Genomic DNA, 19,933 nt, shown 5'->3' with positions numbered 1-19,933 from the left:
GAAAGAATATGAGAAGGAAGCTCTGCATCTTTGACCTTAAAATAAGCAATCTAACATGATTGACTGTATGCACAGGAGAAAGTAGATGACTAAATAAAATGGCTGTTGCCTTGACGACTTATGGGGAAAATAGAAAACCCTAAAGCTTTTCTTCTTTTCCAGTTTGACATTCACTTGATTTATGTTTTCTAGAACCTATGTAATCATTTGTGAAACATATATTTCACAAGGACCAGGAATTCTCTGGTTGATGCAGTCGAAGTAGTAATAGGTAGGGTGAGGAAGGAGCTTCTCTCTTTGTTCCTGACACAGTGATTTTGGCAGGAAGGAGAGGAGTGATATGCTTCCAGCTCTTTTTGTCCTCAGAATGTGGCCCCTGGGAGAGGGCACCCTGCTCCCTACAAGCAGCCTTTCTCTGCTGGTTCCCTAGCTTCCACTCCCTCCTCCAAGCTCTAACATCTCACCCATCTCTTCACTGGACCATGATTCCCCGCCTCTGAGAACAACGATATCTAGGGAATAACCCTCAAGATTTGACGCACACTTAGGACTGCTGGATTATTTGAAGGTTGATTTAAAAAAAGGATATTTCATTCCAATTAGGTGTCCTTATTTTCTATGTACAATGCAATTGTGCAGTGAGTAACTATCAGTTTCTGGCTATAAATTATTTCCCAGATAATGATACCTTGTTTAATTGATTCATATGTTCCACTACTGAGACTTCTTCAGTTACAGATAAAGAAGTTATAGAAATTATTCAGTACTGAATCTCTAAGTAAGACTCAGATATTCATAAAGTACATAATTTTAAAATACACTGTAATATCTGAAATGTATATAAATATCTAAAATACATAGATATAGATGGGATATGACAAATGAATAACAAAAAGGTCAGATTGTGAAAATAAGGGTAATTCGTGTTGAGGAGGATGGGGACCATCTAAGTGAGTCCTTAGGGGAAGAGGTTGTCAAAGACCAGCAGTCCTCCCCTGAGATGTGTGGGTCTGCCCACCTCTGAACTTTCCAAGTGAAGAAGGATCTGAATGAGGATTCTAGGGAAGATTCATGGACCTTCAACAAAATTAAGTTTCCCTTGCAAAGATGCATCTTCTCTATATAGGGTAGTGGCCTATCCACACACTTCTACTCCACATGATTGCCCGTCTCTGCTTCTGGTCTTGGACAAAGGGAAGTGAAAGAAGGAGAAGTTGGAGACAGAATTATGAAACTCTGTCATAGAAAATCGTGGTTCAGGGAAAGGCCCACTCTGGGCCTGTTGAAGATTGAGAGAGGTGATTTTCATGGAATACCAGTTGAAGGGGAGATTTTCACCTGTACTCTGAAAATGGAGGCGATTAGTTTTTGGAGAAACAAATCAATAACAGAAGGATAGGAAGTCAAAAGTTTCAAGATGTCCAAGAGAGGAGAGAAGGTTAAGGAAAAAGTGCAGGGTGAGGGAGGCCCATCTAAGGCAAAGGGAATGGACCTCCTCTGACTGGATCATTGTGGGTTCTCCAGGATAGAGCCCCTGGCCCTCCAAAGGAGAGCTATCTTAGGAACCTGTGGAATGTGTTGGAGTGAATGGCTGAGGGCGTGAGGAAGCTAGATGGATACAGAAAACCAGGGAGAAGATTGATCCTTTCAAAGCTCAGGCTACTGTCATGTCAGAGAAGCTCCTGTGAACTGGAAAACTTGTCATCTGCCACTCACCTTGATCTTCAAGTTTGAGGGAACTTCCCCACACTCCTCTCACGACACCCCCCAGTGATTCTTCCTATCACAAGAGTCCTATCCTCAGTTGCCCTCTCTGACATTTGGTCACCTGAACAAGGACCTTAATCATGCTGACTTTGTAGTTCCTGGAGCTCATGTGTGCAGAATAGAAACAGGTGGGTATTCTGGAATCCCACGCTGTGGAGCGGTGCCATGGTGGGCACCACGTCTTGTAAGTGAGGGCAAGATCTGCTCTCTCAGCTACACTTGGGTTGCAGGTGGTGTGCTCATGTGCATTTTAGGACTCTCTCTCTCTCTCTCTCTCTCTCTCTCTCTCTGTGACTATCATAAATAAATAAAAATTAAAAACAAAAAACAAAAAAAGGGATCCCTGGGTGGCGCAGCGGTTTGGCGCCTGCCTTTGGCCCAGGGCGCGATCCTGGAGACCCGGGATTGAATCCCACGTAGGGCTCCCGGTGCATGGAGCCGGCTTCTTCCTCTGTGTCTCTGCCTCTCTCTCTCTCTCTCTCTCTCTCTGACTATCATAAATAAATAAAAATAAAAAAAAAGATTATTCACCATGACCAAGTGGGATAATTGGGGAATTCAACATTGGTTCAACACTCATAAAACAATAAACATGATACATCACATCAACAAGAGAAAAAAACAAGTATCATATGATCCTCTCAATAGATGCAGAGAAAGCATTTGACAAAATACAGCATCCAGGGATCCCTGGATGGCGCAGCGGTTTGGCGCCTGCCTTTGGCCCAGGGCACGATCCTGGAGACCCGGGATCGAATCCCACATCGGGCTCCCGGTGCATGGAGCCTGCTTCTCCCTCTGCCTGTGTCTCTGCCTCTCTCTCTCTCTGTGACTATCATAAATAAATAATTACCTTAAAAAAATTTAAAAAAAAATACAGCATCCAATCCTGATCCAAACTATTCAGGGTGTTGGTTTAGAGGGAACATGGCTCAGCATCTTAAAAGCCCACAGCAAATATCATTCTCATAGGGGAAACACTGAGCACCTTCAACTAAGATCAGGAACACAACAGGAATGTCCACTCTCGCCACTGCTATTCAAGATAGTACTAGAAGTCCTAGAGCAATCAGACAACAAAACGAAATACAAGGCACTCAATTTGGCAAAGAGCATGTAAAAAAATCCCTTTTTGCAGATGACTCCAAAACCCAAATGACTCCACCCAAAGATTGCTAAACTCATATAGCAATTTGGCAATGTGGCAGGATACAAAAATAAAGCGCAGAAATCAGTGGCATTTCTATACACTAACAATGAGACTGAAGAAAAAGAAATTAAGGAGTCATTCTCTTCAGAGACTTGGAAAAAATCATCTTAATATTCGTGTGGAATCAGAAAAGACCCCGATTAGCCAGGGGAATATATTTTTTAAAGAATGTATTTATTTATTCATGATAGTCACACAGAGAGAGACAGAGAGGCAGAGACACAGGAAGAGGGAGAAGCAGGCTCCATGCAGGGAGCCCGACGTTGGATTTGATCCCGGGTCTCCAGGATCGTGCCCCAGGCCAAAGGCAGGCGCCAAACCGCTGCGCCACCCAGGGATCCCTAGCCAGGGGAATATTAAAAAAGAAAACCATACCTGAGGGCATCACAATGCCAGATTTCAGGTTGTACTACAAAGCTGTGGTCATCAAGACAGTGTGGTACTGGCAAAAAAACAGACATATAGGTCAATGGAAGAAAATACAGAACTCAGAAATGGCTCCTCAACTCTATGGTCAACTAATATTTGACAAAGCAGGAAATACTATCCACTGGAAAAAAGAAAGGCTCTTTAATAAATGGTGCTGGGAAAATTGGACATCCACATGCAGAAGAATGAAACTGGACAATTCTCTTTCACCACACACAAAGATAAACTCAAAATGGATGAAAGATCTAAATGTGAGACAAGAATTCATCCAAATCTTAGAAGAGAACACAGGCAACACCCTTTTTGGACCTGGCCACAGCAACTTCTTGCAAGATACATCTAAGAAGACAAGGGAAACAAAATCAAAAATAAATTATTGGGACTTATCAAGATAAGAAGCTTTTGCACAGCAAAGGATACAGTCAACAAAACTAAACGACAACCTACAGAATGGGAGAAGGTATTTGCAAATGACGTATCAGATAAAGGGCTAGTATCCAAGATCTATCAAGAACTTATTCAACTTAACAGCAAATAAACAATCCAATCATGAAATGGGCAAAATACATGAAGAGAAATCTCACAGAGGAAGACATAGACATAGCCAACAAGCACATGAGAAAATGCTCCACATCCCTGGCCATCAGGGAAATACAAACCAAAACCACAATGAGATATCACCTCACACCAGTGAGAATGGGGAAATTAACAAGAGGGGAAACAACAAATGTTGGAGAGGATGTGGAGAAAGGGGAACCCTCTTGCACTGTTGGTGGGAGTGTGAACTGCTGCAGCCACTCTGGAAAACCGTGTGCAAGTTCCTCAAAGAGTTAAAATTAGAGCTATCCAATGACCCAGCAATTACACTCTAGGGATTTACCACAAAGATGCAGATGCTGTGAAACGCTGGGACACCTGCACCCTGATGTTTCTAGCAGCAACGTCCACAATAGCCAAATAGTGGAAGGAGCCTCAGTGTCCATGGAAAGATGAATGGATAACTTTTCTCCATACCTGAGCCCTGCAAAACTCAGAATCTGTCTTTGAGTACTCTTATAGTTTTATGACAATGTACTTATTAGCATGAGGTTTAAGATTCTGGTTTTTTAAAATAAGAATACATACCTGGAAGCATTGGTTATATTACCCAGATGTTGACTAGAATGTCATACTGGTTTTATATATAAAAATTTTCTTTTATTTATAATATATTTATAAATATATATATTTTATTGGAGTTCAAATTGCCAACATATACTATAGCACTCAGTGCTCAACCTGTCAAATGCCCCTCTTAGTGCCTATCAACCAGTCACTCCATCTCCCCTTTCACTATCCCTTAGGGAAAAAAGGAGATAAAATGAGTGGGAAAATTTAAAGAGGGTGACAAAACATGAGAGACTCCTAACTCTGGGGAATGAACAAGGGGTAGAATGTCATATTTGAATGAGATATATGCATCTGTATACATCTATACACACATAATCAGATATGACCAGTCAGATTTAGGGAACTAACATTGGCTTTATGGATCCAGTAAAACCTCTTGGAAATATCATCCTACCACATTCTTACAGAGTTTCCAACAGCTTTACCAGGCTAGTCAGAAGGTCACAGCCTGGCAGGTGTAGGAATCTTGGTATATTTGGGTACCTAAAGAACAGACAATGCAACCAAGTGTATACTTATTACAGGGTAAATCTGAAGAAAAGGATTTGGCACAAGTTTCGGCTTGGCTTCTATACTGGAGGAGCTGTTAAACATTTCATCCAGAGATTTTTCACAAAAGCTGCAGCAAATCACGTTTTAACAAGAGCTTATATGTTCAAGTGCCATGCTTGCTGCAAATATGTGAATAATCTGATAAGTTATTTGCGAAACTATTCATATTCAGTGAACCAATTAATGTTAATTTAGCTACATTTAGTAGAAATGAGAGTGGTTGTTGAGAAAACATGTATTTCAATCACACATCTGAGTAAATACTTGAGTCAATTCCTGTTCATTATAACTGGAACTTGATCCTGATTTTCTCTACCTTCGTAGAATCTCTGGGTACAAATCTGAAAACTAGCATGTTGATTTTTCTCCCACCTTTGGAAGTGCATTCAAACTGCCCTATATCCTGAAGTCCTGACAAGTAAATGTGAATCCAACGATAGAAACTTCAGAGAAGTCAGCACAGCAGCTCCTGTAGAGGTGGTCTTCATGCCAGTGGCTCTCTGGGACAGAGATAACCAGACACATTTGAACTACAAATCAGGAAAGTCTGACAGATTGTCACAGCTTTCTATCACTCTACCTGAAGACACATGAGCTTGACATCAAGAAATCTTCTCCACTGGTTGCCCTCAGAACTCAGAACCTGTCTACAATTTCATTCAATCCTTTACCATCCTTTTTCCCCATACAAATGCCATTTGTTTAATACCTGATTCCTTGAACCACAAGCCTGACTTTGAGAATGAACCTCCATCAACTCCTCCTGAAATGGGTTTAAATAAACTGGCCAATTGTCAGGAGAGGGGCATCAAAATGAACAATCTGCTAGCACAAGTTTTAACACATGTATCTTTGGGAAATTTCAGAGAAGAGAGGTAACTGGCTAAAGATAGTCTGCCCCAGATTGGACTCCATTGGCATGAACATTAGTTTCACTTTAAACAAATGAAACTCAGCAGATTTAGGAAAATCTATTTAATCCCCCAAAACTGCCAGCTTGTACCAGGAAGAGAGCTATGACCAGGATCCCTCTTTACCTAAGACATGTGTCTACATAGCAGGACAACTTCTCTTTTCCAAACAACTCCTCTTCCCTTCCCTCTAATGCACTTTCTCCTCTTTGGTCATCGGACGCCTGCCCCTCTCCTTCACTCACATAAGTGTCGTGGTACCTGTCCTTGCAATACTCCATGTCTGTGTGGATACCCAGTATGTATGCTATAAACTTTGATTTTCTCCTGTTAATCTGCCAAATGTCAATTAGATTCTTAAAAAGAGGGACCTGAAGAGCACAGGAAATACTTACCTCCACAGCAACAGGCACTGGTGAAGTTTCATCAGAGGTCAGTCAAGAGTAAGCAGAGATGTGCATCTCTAGGACTGCTGATCAACAGTCCCCTGGATCAGGGTCTGATCCTATATCCTGGAAACATGAGATAAACGTCATCCTGCATCAGAAATGGGTCCTCACACTGTCCTAGCTGGTGGAGGCCCCTCCCCACAATCTTCTCAAGAACCTCACCTCCTTCCCCTCCTTCCAATTCTCATCCCAGTCCTGGCTTCCTCTATGTCATGATGACTTTCCTCATCATCATCTGCTTGTGCAGAACTCCTAGTCGACTGGGACAGAGTCCACACATCTACCTCATCCGCCCTACATGCTCACGACCTGCTCCATCACTATCTGTGCAGGACTGGGATGTCACTGTGGGACATCACATTCTGGGGTTCCCTGGGTAAACCTTCAATGCTCCAGCTCCACCCCACCAAGCACAACACTCCTCAGTATCCAGGGACAAGATTTCCTTATTTTTGGTTTATTCTGTGTCATCTCTCTTCCCCCAGACACTATCAGCTCCTTGATCATGGGGACTCTTCCATGTCCACTTGTGTCCCACAACCCTAAGCTCACATGGGGCACATACTAGGTGTTCAGTAAGTGATGTGAATGCACACTGTAAGGACAGTGCACCATCCTCAGTCAGACGCAGGTGGACTCTGTGTCTCCTGCTCTGTCCTGACTTGTCAACAGTAATAAAGGATTGTGGATCCCAATGATCAAGAATGAATTCTTGAGATGAATATTGTTGGAAACAGGTGATTTTATGATAGCGGGGACAGGGACCTGTGGGCAGAAACTGCACTGGGATTGTGAGGATGGACTGATGATATGCTTTTTAATAAGTGGACGTCAGGGATAGTGTAAAACTCTAAGGAATTTGGAAGCAAGGCTTTAAGGACCTTCATGATCTAGCTGCTGTTAAGGTGAGGTTATTCTCAATCTTTAATAAAGATAAACATTAAAGCACTAGGGCAGCCATGAGTTCCTTAAGCAACACAATATGTGCATATGTCAGGTCTCTAACAGTGGGCTGCAGGCTGTAAGGACATTTAATTTAATCTATATTTTCTTGTCTTTGTCTCTTCATTGACAGACTGTGAACAGGCCATCATGCTCCTGACAACAAGGAATTTCTCCTCAATATGAGAAAACCATAGAATGTTTTTGAGCCAAGGACAGGTTGCAGGGCTGAAGTGAAGAGAATCAGGATCATTTTGGAGCCAAAGCTCTGTCAGGTTGACCACAGAGTGCAGTTTACACCAAACAAAGAAGGAAGCTGACTTGGCCAGACAGTGGGTGCTGCAAAGCAAAACTCACTTATGGGGGGAGAGCAGGTTAGTGTCTCACTTCCTCCCAGGCCCAGAGCACTGTGTGACCATCGAGGTTGTCATCATAGGATTGGCAGTAATAATCAGCCTCGTCCTCAGCCTAGATACCAGTGATGGTCAGGGTGGCTGTGCTGCCTGACTTGGAGCCAGAGAATTGAACCGGGATCCCCAAGGGTCACTTGCTAGTACCATAGATTGTTTTAGGGGACTTTCCTGGGAGCTGCTGGTACCATTGTACAACGTAACCACTGCTGATGTTGGTGCTGCTTCCAGTGCAGGAGATGGTGACCCTCTGTCCCAGGGCCGCAGACACTGAGGGCGGGCTGAGTCAGCACAGCCTGGGCCCAGGAACCTGCAACAGGGAAAGACACAGAGAGGATTATGTTGGGGTCTGGAAACAATGAGAGGAAGCAGAACCTCACATGTCCTCCGAGGGGCCCTTCCCCCACCCCCATTTGGTCACCTGTGCAGTGAGCGAGGAGGGTGAGGAGGAGAGGGGACCAGGCCACGGTGGAGGTCATCACTGAATCTGCCTTCAGTGGTCCCACAGCTGAGCAGAGCCTCCTCTCATCTCTCTCTTCCCCTCTTCATCCTCTTTGAGAGGGAGGTCCCATCCATGCAAATGAGACTCCAGCTTTTGACACCCACCTGGCCTTGGGTCAGGTCCCTCTGTCTGAGATGACAGGGGCATGGGCAAGGGAGGGGCTGTGTAAGACCAGGGGGTGGGGAGGTCCCAGCTGTGATCTCTCAGAAGAGGGCACAAGCAGAGCCAGGGGGCAGGTCCCAACTCTGATCACCATGACGCCTCAGAAATGGAACCAGAATGTCCCCTGGTGTCCAGACCCAGAGGCACCACTGTGTGACAAGGTGACCAGGGCCTACATCTCCTGCTTCCCCAACTCTTTGCCCACTGTTCCTTCGCTAGGGACAGACCAGGACCCTGTACGTCAGTTCACATTACTCCAGGGCTCAGTATTTGCTCCACTGAGAGCCTTCAGAAAGAGTTTGTCCACAGCTCCCTTGACCGTTCCTGGTTAGGAGTAAGGTGCTATCTCTTCCACAAAATCCTCTTAGCATTCAGTATCCAGTCCAGAGCAGTAGCACTCCCCATGGACACATGGCCCTTGCTATGTAGGATGCTGGGACTTTCCTCTCATGAGGCTTCTCTGATTTCCAGAGTTATCTTCCTGTGAGTTCTGCACAGCACAGGACCTGGGGGCAAAATTACCAAAGAGACACAGCTTCTTGGATAAAGGAATTTGGAGACAGACCACTCTCTGTGTTGAGCACAGCTCGAGTCTCTGCAACTTGTGTCCAGCATGTTCAGGATACAACATTAGTAGTGGACCCCCCATGACTACAGGCATGGGTTTCTACTGCCCCAGACCCCCTGGATTCAGAAGATTCTGTCAAACATCTCACATGTGATTGGAGGAGAGTTGGTGCCTAGAGGAATGATGCCCCTGAGCTCACAGGTCCTGTGGCCTTGGGTAGGGTCACAAAACTTTCCATCAGACTGTAGCCTGGTTGGAGGTGGCTGTTGGGTGAATGAAGAATGACAGTCCAGGCAGACAGCACAAGGAGAGGGTGTCCCACATACCCAGGGGCCTGAAGCTCTGTGGGAGCAGCCCTGAGGCTGAGGTCCCAGAATCAGTGGAATGATCAGCCTCAGACACTGACTGGTGTCAAGAGATGCTCAGAGACTGAGCTGCTCATGGGGACGGACACTCCCCCTGGGTATCCTAAGCATCAGCCTCACCCCAGAGGAACATCCAGGCAGCCCTCGTGACTGGACCCCAGTCACACTAGATGTCACCAGTGGTTCCTGTTGAAGAAGCATCTGTCTCCCAGAGATTGAGGCTCTGAGAATGGCTGACTGACACAGGTTGAATCTGGAGGGATTTAGAAGCCTGGAAACTGCAGCATCAAGGATGCTATTCACTCAGGCAGGGGATAGAACTCTGCGGGTGTGTGTGTGTGTGTGTGTGAGAGAGAGAGAGAGAGAGAGAGAGAGAGAGAGAGAGAGAAAGAGAAAGAGAGAGAGAGAATGCAAGATGAAAAATGAGGCTATGTGACCCTTCTCCCTCTAATGACTTCAAAACATGCTGAAGGATGGTTCTCCATGGATATGCTCTTCTAAATATCCAAGGTCTTGAACATATATTTAGAGGTAAGCATCTTGAAGATTTTTTATTTGAAAATATTATTTTTTAAAAAGATTTTATTTATTTATTCATGAGAGACACACAGAGAGAGAAAGAGACAGACAGACAGAGGGAGAAGCTAGCTCCATGCAGGGACCCTGATGGATCCTGGGACTCCAGCGTCCCACCCTGGGCTGAAGGCAGCTCTAAATCGCTGAGTCACAGGGGCTTCCCTGAAAAGATTGTTAGCCAAGGGGACTGAGGTGAGAGCAAACGTGTTAACAATCCACGGAATCAGTAGTCTAGACTTGTTGAGTGACAAGAAATCTGTCCATTCCTTATCTCTGCAGACACTACACCTACATCTCTAGGGTTTCCAGGTGTCGTGGAGCGCAGGGCTGGGCTAAGACCCAGCCTCCACTCTCTTACCACACAACCCAACCTCACCCAAGTCCCCTGAGTTCTGCTGGTGTCTACCAGGAGTGAGAAAACATACTGGTGATAGTTTTGTGTCTGTGTGTGTGAAAAAACGCTCACACACACAGCGGACCTGGGACTGTTTCTGTGGTAGAAAATGTTTCTGTGTTGGACCTACTGTCCACAGAATTCTTCAGAATGAAACCTTGGAGCATAAGAAAAATAATGACTTATATTTTATGTTCCCCAAATGAATGAGACCATGTAATGTTTGTCCTCTGATTGACTTATTTCACTCAGCATAATACCCTCCAGTTCCATCCAAGTCGAAGCAAATGGTGGGTATTTGTCGTTTCTAATGGCTGAGTAATATTCCATTGTATACATAGAATACAATACACATCTTCTTTATCCATTCATCTTTTAATGGACACTGAGGATCCTTCCACAGTTTGGCTATTGTGGACATTGCTGCTAGAAACCTCGGGGTACAGGTGTCCCAGCATTTCATTGCATCTGCATCTTTGGGGTATATCCCAAGCAGTGCAATTGCTGGGTCATAGGGCAGGTCTATTTTTAACTCTTTGAGGAACCTCCACACAGTTTTCCATAGTGGCAGTACCATTTCACATTCCCACCAACAGTGTAAGAGGGATCCCTTTTCTCCGCATCCTCTCCAACATTTGTGGTTTCCTGCTTTGTTAATTTTCCCCATGTTCACTGGTGTGAGGTGGGATCTCAATGTGGTTTTGATTTGTATTTCCCTGATGGCAAGTGATGCAGAGAATTTTCTCATGTGCATACAGCAATTTTGGCAGTGTGGCAGGATATAAAACCAATGTCCAGAAATCAGTGGCATTTCTATACACTAACAATGAGACTGAAAAAAGAGGAGGAGGGGCAAGATGGCGGAAGAGTAGGGTCCCCAAATCACCCGTCCCCACCAAATTACCTAGATAACCTCAAATCATCCTGAAAATCTACGAATTCTGCCTGAGATTTAAAGAGAGAACAGCTAAAATGCTACAGTGAGAAGAGTCCGTGCTTCTATCAATGTAAGAAGACGGGGAAAAAAGAAATTAACAAACAAAAGGTATCCAAGGGGGAGGGGCCCCCTGAGGAGCCGGGCTACTGCCAGAACAAGCGACCCCAGGACAGAAGCTCCGTCCCAGAGAAGCAGGAGCTGCACCAATCTTCCGGGCGGAAAGAGCCCGCAGGGAGTTAGAGCAGGACCCTAGGATGGCGAGGTTGCCCTCAGGCTCCCTGGGACTCTAACAGACACCTGTAGCGCATGCAGGAGAGTGCGCCGAGCTCCCAAAAGGGCTGCAGTGTGCATGGCGGGACCCGGGAGCAGCTCGTAGGGGATCGGGTGGCGGCTCCGCGGAGGGGGCTGTGCAGCCGGGAGCGTGAATCCAACAGTGCAGGCCCCAGAGCACAGGGCGCCGGGGACACAGCCCAGGATCCGGCCTCCCCCTGGAACAGGCAGAAGCTGGGAGGGCCCAGGACCGCAAGGACTCTGCTGCCACAGCTGAGCAGATCAGCGGCCCCACCCCAGAGCCTCCAGGCCCTGCAGACTGAGAGCTCTGGAGTTACTGTGGGAGCTGACTCCAAGGATCCAGAGCTGGCCGCCGCCACTGCGGTTGTTCCTCCTGGGGCCTCATGGGGTAAAAAACCACCCCTGAGCCCTGCACCAAGCAGGTGGCAGAGCAGCTCCCCCAAGTGCTCACTCCTGAAAATCAGCACAACAGGCCCCTCCCCCAGAAGACCAGCTAGATGGACAAGCTCCAGGGGAAGTCAAGACACTTAAAACATACAGAATCAGAAGATACTCCCCCGTGTTATTTTTTTTTTTTTTGCTTTTTGATTTCTGTGTGCTTCCCCCATCTTTTTTTCCTTTCTTTCTTTTTCTTTCTCTTTTTCTTTTCATTTTTTCTTTTTTCTTCCTTTTTATTTCTTTTTCTCTTTTCTTTCCTTTCATTCCTTCTCTCCTCTCTTTTTCTCCTTTTCCCAATAAAACTTGTTTTTGGCCACTCTACACTGAACAAAATGAATAGAAGAAAAACCTCACCTCCAAAGAAAGAATCAGAAACAGTCCTCTCTCCCACACAGTTACAAAATCTGGACTACAATTCAATGTCAGAAAGCCAATTCAGAAGCACTATTATACAGCTACTGGTGGCTCTAGAAAAAAGCAAAAAGGACTCAAGAGACTTCATGACTGCAGAATTTAGAGCTAATCAGGCAGAAAATAAAAATCAATTGAATGAGATGCAATCCAAACTAGAAGTCCTAACAACGAGGGTTAACGAGGTGGAAGAACGAGTGAGTGACCTAGAAGACAAGTTGATAGCAAAGAGGGAAACTGAGGAAAAAAGAGACAAACAATTAAAAGACCATGAAGATAGATTAAGGGAAATAAACGACAGCCTGAGGAAGAAAAACCTACGTTTAATTGGTGTTCCCGAGGGTGCCGAAAGGGACAGAGGGCCAGAATATGTATTTGAACAAATTCTAGCTGAAAACTTTCCTAATCTGGGAAGAGAAACAGGCATTCAGATCGAGGAAATAGAGAGATCCCCCCCCCGCTAAAATCAATAAAAACCATTCAACACCTCGACATTTAACAGTTAAGCTTGCAAATTCCAAAGATAAAGAGAAGATCCTTAAAGCACCTAGAGACAAGAAATCTATCAGTTTTATGGGGAGGAGTATTAGGGTAACAGCAGACCTCTCCACAGAGACCTGGCAGGCCAGAAAGGGCTGGCAGGATATATTCAGGGTCCTAAATGAGAAGATCATGAAACCAAGAATACTTTATCCAGCAAGGCTCTCATTCAAAATGGAAGGAGAGATAAAGAGCTTCCAAGACAGGCAGGAACTGAAAGAATATGTGACCTCCAAACCAGCTCTGCAAGAACTTTTAAGGGGGACTCTTAAAATTCCCCTTTAAGAAGAAGTTCAGTGCAACAATCCACAAAAACAAGGACTGGATGGATATCATGATGACACTAAACTCATGTCTGTCATTAGTACCTCTGAAGGTGAACAGGCTTAATGACCCCATCAAAAGGCACAGGGTTTCAGACTGGATAAAAAAGCAGGACCTATCTATTTGCTTTCCACAAGAGACTCATTTTAGAAAGAAGGAAACCTACAGCCTGAAAATAAAAGGTTGGAGAACCATTTACCATTCAAATGGTCCTCAAAAGAAAGCAGGGTAGCCATCCTTATATCAGATAAACTAAAATTTACCACGAAGATTGTAGTTAGAGATGGAGAGGGACACTATATCATATTTAAAGGATCTATCCAACAAGAGGACTTAACAATCCTCAATATAATGCCCCGAATGTGGGAGCTGCCAAATATATCAATCAATTAATAACCAAAGTGGAGAAATACTTAGATAATAATACACTTATACTCGGTGACTTCAATCTAGCTCTTTCCATACTCGATAGGTCTTCTAAGCACAACATCTCCAAAGAAAGGAGAGCTTTAAATGATACACTGGACCAGATGGATTTCACAGATATCTACAGAACTTTACATCCGAACTCTACTGAATACACATTATTCTCAAGTGCACATAGAACTTTCTCCAGAATAGACCACCTACTGGGTCACAAATCCGGTCTGAACCAATACCAAAAGATTGGGATCGTCCCCTGCATATTCTCAGACCATAATGCCTTGAAATTAGAACTAAATCACAACAAGAAGTTTGGAATGACCTCAAAAACGTGGAGGTTAAGGACCATCCTCCTAAAAAATGAAAGGTTCAACCAGGAAATTAAGAATGAATTTTAAAAATTCATGGAAACTAATGAGAATGAAGACACAGCCATTCAACATCTTTGGGATGCAGCAAAAGCAGTCGTAAGGGGGAAATACATCGTAATACAAGCATCCATTCAAAAACTGGAAAGAACTCAAATACAAAAGCTAACCTTACACATAAAGGAGCTAGAGAAAAAACAGCAAATAGATCCTACACCCAGCAGAAGTAGAGAGTTAATAAGGATTTGACCAAAACTCAACGAAATCGAGATCAGAAGAACTGTGGAACAGATCAACAAAACCAGGAGTTGGTTCTTTGAAAGAATTAATAAGATTGATAAACCATTAGCCAGCCTTATTAAAAAGAAGAGAGAGAAGACTCAAATTAATAAAATCATGAATGAGAGAGATCACCAACACCAAGGCAATACAATCGATTTTAAAAAGATATTATGAACAGCTATACAGCAATAAATTAGGCAATCTAGAAGAAGTGGACACATTCCTGGAAAGCCACAAACTACCAAAACTGGAACAGGAAGAAATAGAATACCTGAATAGGCCAATAACCAGGGAGGAAATTGAAGCAGTCATCAAAAACCTCCCAAGACACAAGAGTCCAGGGCCAGATGGCTTCCCAGGGGAATTTTATCAAACGTTTAAAGAAGAAACCATACCTATTCTACTAAAGCTGCTTGGAAAGATGGAAAGAGATGGAGTATTTTCAAATTCTTCTATGAGGCCAGGATCACCTTAACTCCAAAACCAGACAAAGACCCCACCAAAAAGGAGAATTACAGACCAATTCCCTGATGAACATGAATGCAAAAATTCTCAACAAGATACTAGCCAACAGGATCCAACAACACATTAAGAAAATTATTCACCATGACCAAGTAGGATTTATCCCCAAGACACAAGGCTGGTTCAACACTCGTAAGACAATCAATGTGATTCATCATATCAGCAAGAGAAAAACCAAGAACCATATGATCCTCTCATTAGATGCAGAGAAAGCATTTGACAAAATACAGCATCCATTCCTGATCAAAACTCTTCAGAGTGTAGGAATAGAGGGAACATTCCTCAACATCATAAAAACCATCTATGAAAAGCCCACAGGAAAAATCATTCTCAATGGGGAAGCACTGAGAACCTTTCCCCTAAGACCAGGAACAAGACAGGGATGTCCACTCTCACCACTGCTATTCAGCATAGTATTGGAAGTCCTAACCTGAGCAATCAGACAACAATCTTGTCTTCTACGTCACTCACTCTTTCTTCCACCTCATTAGCATGAGTCGTTTGGACATCCAGTTTGGATTGCATCTCATTTATCTTTAATCTTGGCCTGATTAGATCTAAATTCTGCAGTCATGAAGTCTCTGGAATCCTTTATGCTTTTTCCAGGGTCATCAGTAGCTTTATATTTGTGTTTTTGAATTGGCTTTCTGACATCAAATTGTAATCAAAATTCTGGAACTCTGTTGCAAAGTGTACTATTTTTGATTCTTTCTTTTGCTGTGACTCTTCCTTATAGTCATTTTGTACAGTTCAGAATGGCTGCATGAGTGGGCTAAGTCATGAATATCAACCATGACCTAAGTAAATTTCACCCTAGATGATTCTGATAAGGTCAGAGACCAGAAAAGGAAAACAAAGATCAGAACAAAATAAAAAAAGGCCCACTAAAGTGAAAAACATATTTTAAAACAAAGTAGTAGAAAAATGAAAGGCCAAAAATCCCAAATAAGAAGGAAAAAAAAGAAGATAAAAAAAACTAAAGAGGAAAGAGAGAGAGAAAAAAAACAGAAAAAAGAGAAGAAAAAGATAAATCAGGGGAGGGACTAGGAGATGGTGGTGAAGGAGTCGTAGTGGAGGGAGAATGTAGTCTACCTGAGGGGTCTTAGAGTATGATCCCCTTGGTTCTGAGTGTTAAGTTCTGTATGTTAGAAGATGCTCGGTCCCAAATTTATGTAAACTAGAAATACTTTTAGAAAGCCACAATATTGACCACCAAAACATAAACGAGATAAAAGGGTGGCAGAATGGGAATGAAGAGAGAATATAATCTCACAGAATGGAACTGCACAGTATTCTACTTGGTTCTGGGTGCATGCTGGTCATGTTTTAGAAGGTATTAACTTCCACCATTGTAGAACAAAATAAGGCAGAGAAAACAAAAAACACAAAGCAAAACTCATGTTTTGGGAGATATATCTCCCAAAATTAAATTGAGTGTGTTGGAAGGAATTGGGAAGTGAATAATATATCTAACACATGTAATTGTAGAAATATGAAAGTCAAAAAAGAAGAAATTTAAAAATGAAGAAGTGATAAAATATTGTAATTAAGGTGGTAATAGAGAAGACATATTGGAAATTTTTAGTCTGATATAAAAACGTGTTGTAATGGAAAAAGGGAAAAATTTAAAAAGAAAAAGGGGGGGGCCCTCTAGTTCTATATACTATAAATCCATTTTCTTCCCCTTGGAGCTTTGCAGCGCTGCTTGGTCAAGAACTTGCTCTTCCCCTGTCCTTGCAGTTCATTTTCTGGGGAAAGGGCCTGCTGTGCCGATGCTCAGGTGTGTGCACCTGGGGGAGCTGCCCCCGCCCTGTTTACCCTGTGACACCTCTGATCCCTGGTGGCCCCGCTCTGTCCCAGGCACAGGGTGACACCAGCAGGACATCAGCCCTGGCGGCGGCCAGCTCCCCAGCCCTGAAAGCTCCAGCAGTAACTACCTCAGCTCCCAGTCCACAGGGGCCTGGATGCTCCTGGGGAGGCGCGGGTGCCCTGATCTGCACAGCTTGGGGGCACCCTGTTGCAGGACACTTCTCACTGTCCTGCGCCCCCCCGCCTCTGGGTGCCTGGGGGTGGATGCAGGATCCTGGGCTGTGCCACCTGGCCCGCTGGGATCCGGGCCCTGCACTTCTGGAATCGCGTTCCGGGGTGGGGCCCCCAAAGGCCCCAGGGCGCAGCCCCCTCCATCCAGAGCCCCCGCTTGACTGACCAGCTTCTCCCCAGGGCCCCACATGGCATGTCCCAGCCCTTTACAGAGACAGGCCCACAGTCTGGGGCTTGCTTTCCCTGGGTGCGCTTCCACTGTTAGTGACCCCGGGAGACTGGAGCCTCCACTGCCCATCCTGTGAACTTGCCCAATTTCCTCTTAAGCTCTTTAATGTCCAGGAAGAATCCGGTGCAGATTTTTAAACTTCCCACTATCCAGGGCCGGGCTTTCCTGCCCCGTGGCTGTCACTGCCCCACTTTAGCCCAGCTCCTCACAGTGCCTCTCCCCCACTTGATTCTTTTTTATTTTATTTTTCTGCCTTCCTACCTTGCTAGAAGTGAAAACCCTCTTCTCTGTCATGTTCCAGCTCTTCTCTCTTTAAATCTCAGGTGGATTCGTAGGTGTTCAGGATGTTTTGAAAGTTATCCAGGTAAGTTGGTGGCACCAGGTGAGTTGAGGAAGCTACTTCTTTGCCATCTTCTCGTTGTAGTGAATTGACGGGACACCTGCACCCCAATGTTCACAGCAGCAGTGTCTATAATAGCCAACTGTGGAAGGAGCCACCATGTCCTTTGACAGATGAATGGATAAACAAGATGTGAGATATGTATATATATTCTGTATATACTGTATACACACACACACACACACAAAGGAGTATTACTCAGCCATCAGAAAGGACAAATGGAACTGGAAGGTATTATGCTGAGTGAAATAAGTCAATCGGATAAAGACAATCATCATAGGGTTTCACTCATATGTGGAATATAAGAAATAGTGAAAGAGAATATAACGGAAAGGAAGAAAACTGAGTGGGGGAAAATTAGAAACGAAGAACAACACGAGAGACTCCAAATTCTGGGGAACAAACAAAGGGTTGCAGAAGAGTAGGAGGGTGGGGTTGGGGTGACAGGGTCACAGGCACTAAGGATGACATTGATGGGATGAGCAGGGGGGTTATGTGTTGAAAAATTGAATTTAAATAAAACATTTTTTAAAATTAGACTGCCTAGGTGGCTCAGAGTTTGAGCATCTGCCATTGGCTCAGGGAATGATCCTGGAGTCCTGGGATGGAGTCCCCCATTGGGCTCCCGGGAGTGAGGCTCTTCTCCTTCTGCCTATGTCTCTGCTACTTTCTCTGTGTCTCTCATGAATAAATAAAATAAATATTTAATAAAAGAAGAAAATATGCATCTATAGGGGCTCCTTGCTGGCTCAGTCAGTGGAGGATAGCATTCTTGATCTTGGTTGTAGATAGAGGTTAGTGAAAAAAAAATTCTTAAAAAATTGAAAATATTGGGGATCTCTGGTGGCTCCGCGGTTCAGTGCCTTCCTTCAACCCAGGGTGTGATCCTAGAGTCCCGGGATCGAGTTCCCCATTGGGCTCCACGCATGGAGCCTGCTTCTCCCTCTGCCTGTCTCTCTGCCCTTCTCTGTGTGTGTGTGTGTCTCTTGTGAATAAATAAAACTTTTTTAAAAATGGAATATATGAGGGCACCCCGGGGGCTTAGCGGTTTAGCGCCGCCTTCAGCCTGGGGTGTGATCCTGGAAACCAGGGATCGAGTCCCATGTCGGGCTGCCTGCATGGAGCCTGCTTCTCCCTCTGTCTGTCTCTGCGCCTCTCTCTCTCTCTCTGTGTGTGTGTCTCTCATGAATAAATAAATAAAATCTTAAAAAAATAAAAATAAAAAAAAAAATGGAATATATGAATGTAATATTTCCTAAAACATATTATCATGGTGTGTGCTCTCATCTGTATGATTTCAACTGTGTTCTACATGTTTTATGAGGGAAAAAGTTCTAGTAATGTTAAGATTAAATCCTATTAATAAACATTCTGTCTAGCATTTTTGAGTATCCATTGGTATCGTGTGTAAGAAAGGAAAGTGTTACAGAGAGGCACCACTTTATGCCAGTATCCCAAGGGAATATGCTCTACTGCGGTTACCAGTAAAGGGATACACTGCCTTAGGGCATGTGTCCCTGCTCGGGAGCTATGGCACCAGGACTGTGGCCCACCCCCTCATCTGCTGCTGTCACTGTGCTTAGCTGTCTCTTATAACTGTAATACACCTGGCTTTCAGCTCCACAGAAGCTTCTCGATGATGAGGGCTGGAGACAAGGGCCCAGGGTTTTTTGTCTCACTTCCTCCTTATCTGAGATGCTGTGGGTAATTGTAGCTGCTCCCACTGACATCATGCATACTACAGTAGTAGTCAGCCTCGTCCTCAGGCTGGGCTCCTGTGATGGTGAGGGCAGCTTTGTTCCCAGAGATGGATCCAGAGAAGCGATCAGGGACCTCCGAGGGACAGCTGCTTGTGTCATAGATAAGCATGCGAGGAGATCGGCCTTGGGTCTCCTGGTACCAGCTGGGGTTGTTACTTGTAGTCACTGACCCAGAGCTGAGGTCACACGTGAGTGTGACTGTCCCTCCTGGAGACACTGAGACTGATGACTCCTGAGTCACCACAGTCTGAGAATCTGCTCCTAAAACCAAGAGAGAAAGGTGTTGTTAAGAGAGATAAGGGTCACCCTGAGACCTTGATTTTGTGTGCTCTTCAAGGATGCAGAGTCCATTTCCCTGACCTGAGCCATAAGCAAGGACCCCAAAAAGAAGCACCATCCAGGCCATGGTGGGAACCCTCACAGGATGTGGTCTCACAGGCTCTTCGGCCAGAGTAGGGTGTCCCTGGGCCTTTTCTTGACTCCACACCTATGAGAATAAGGAAGTGCTTCATGCAAATCAGCTTCCTCTCTCCCCTGGCCCAGGGTCACTTGCATGTAATC

General features: G+C 44.5%; 2 gene segments (V, D, J or C); both read right to left on the bottom strand.

The window, feature by feature from the left end:
• Positions 1-8,342, bottom strand: part of LOC140619626 (immunoglobulin lambda variable 1-40-like) — a 50,054-nt gene extending 41,712 nt beyond the window's left edge. Inside the window, 1 exon segment of the V gene segment in view lies at positions 8,262-8,342. Within this exon segment, the coding sequence occupies positions 8,262-8,319 (58 nt within the window).
• Positions 8,343-19,298: 10,956 nt separating this feature from the next.
• Positions 19,299-19,933, bottom strand: LOC140619006 (immunoglobulin lambda variable 8-61-like). The segment is given in 2 exon segments: positions 19,299-19,633; positions 19,733-19,933. Coding segments are annotated over 2 exon segments (381 nt in total).

Source organism: Canis lupus, chromosome 27 (assembly GCF_048164855.1).
Source record: "Canis lupus baileyi chromosome 27, mCanLup2.hap1, whole genome shotgun sequence".
Taxonomy (NCBI): domain Eukaryota; kingdom Metazoa; phylum Chordata; class Mammalia; order Carnivora; family Canidae; genus Canis; species Canis lupus.
Note: the sequence above shows the minus strand (reverse complement) of the source record. Positions and strands in the feature narration are given on the sequence as shown.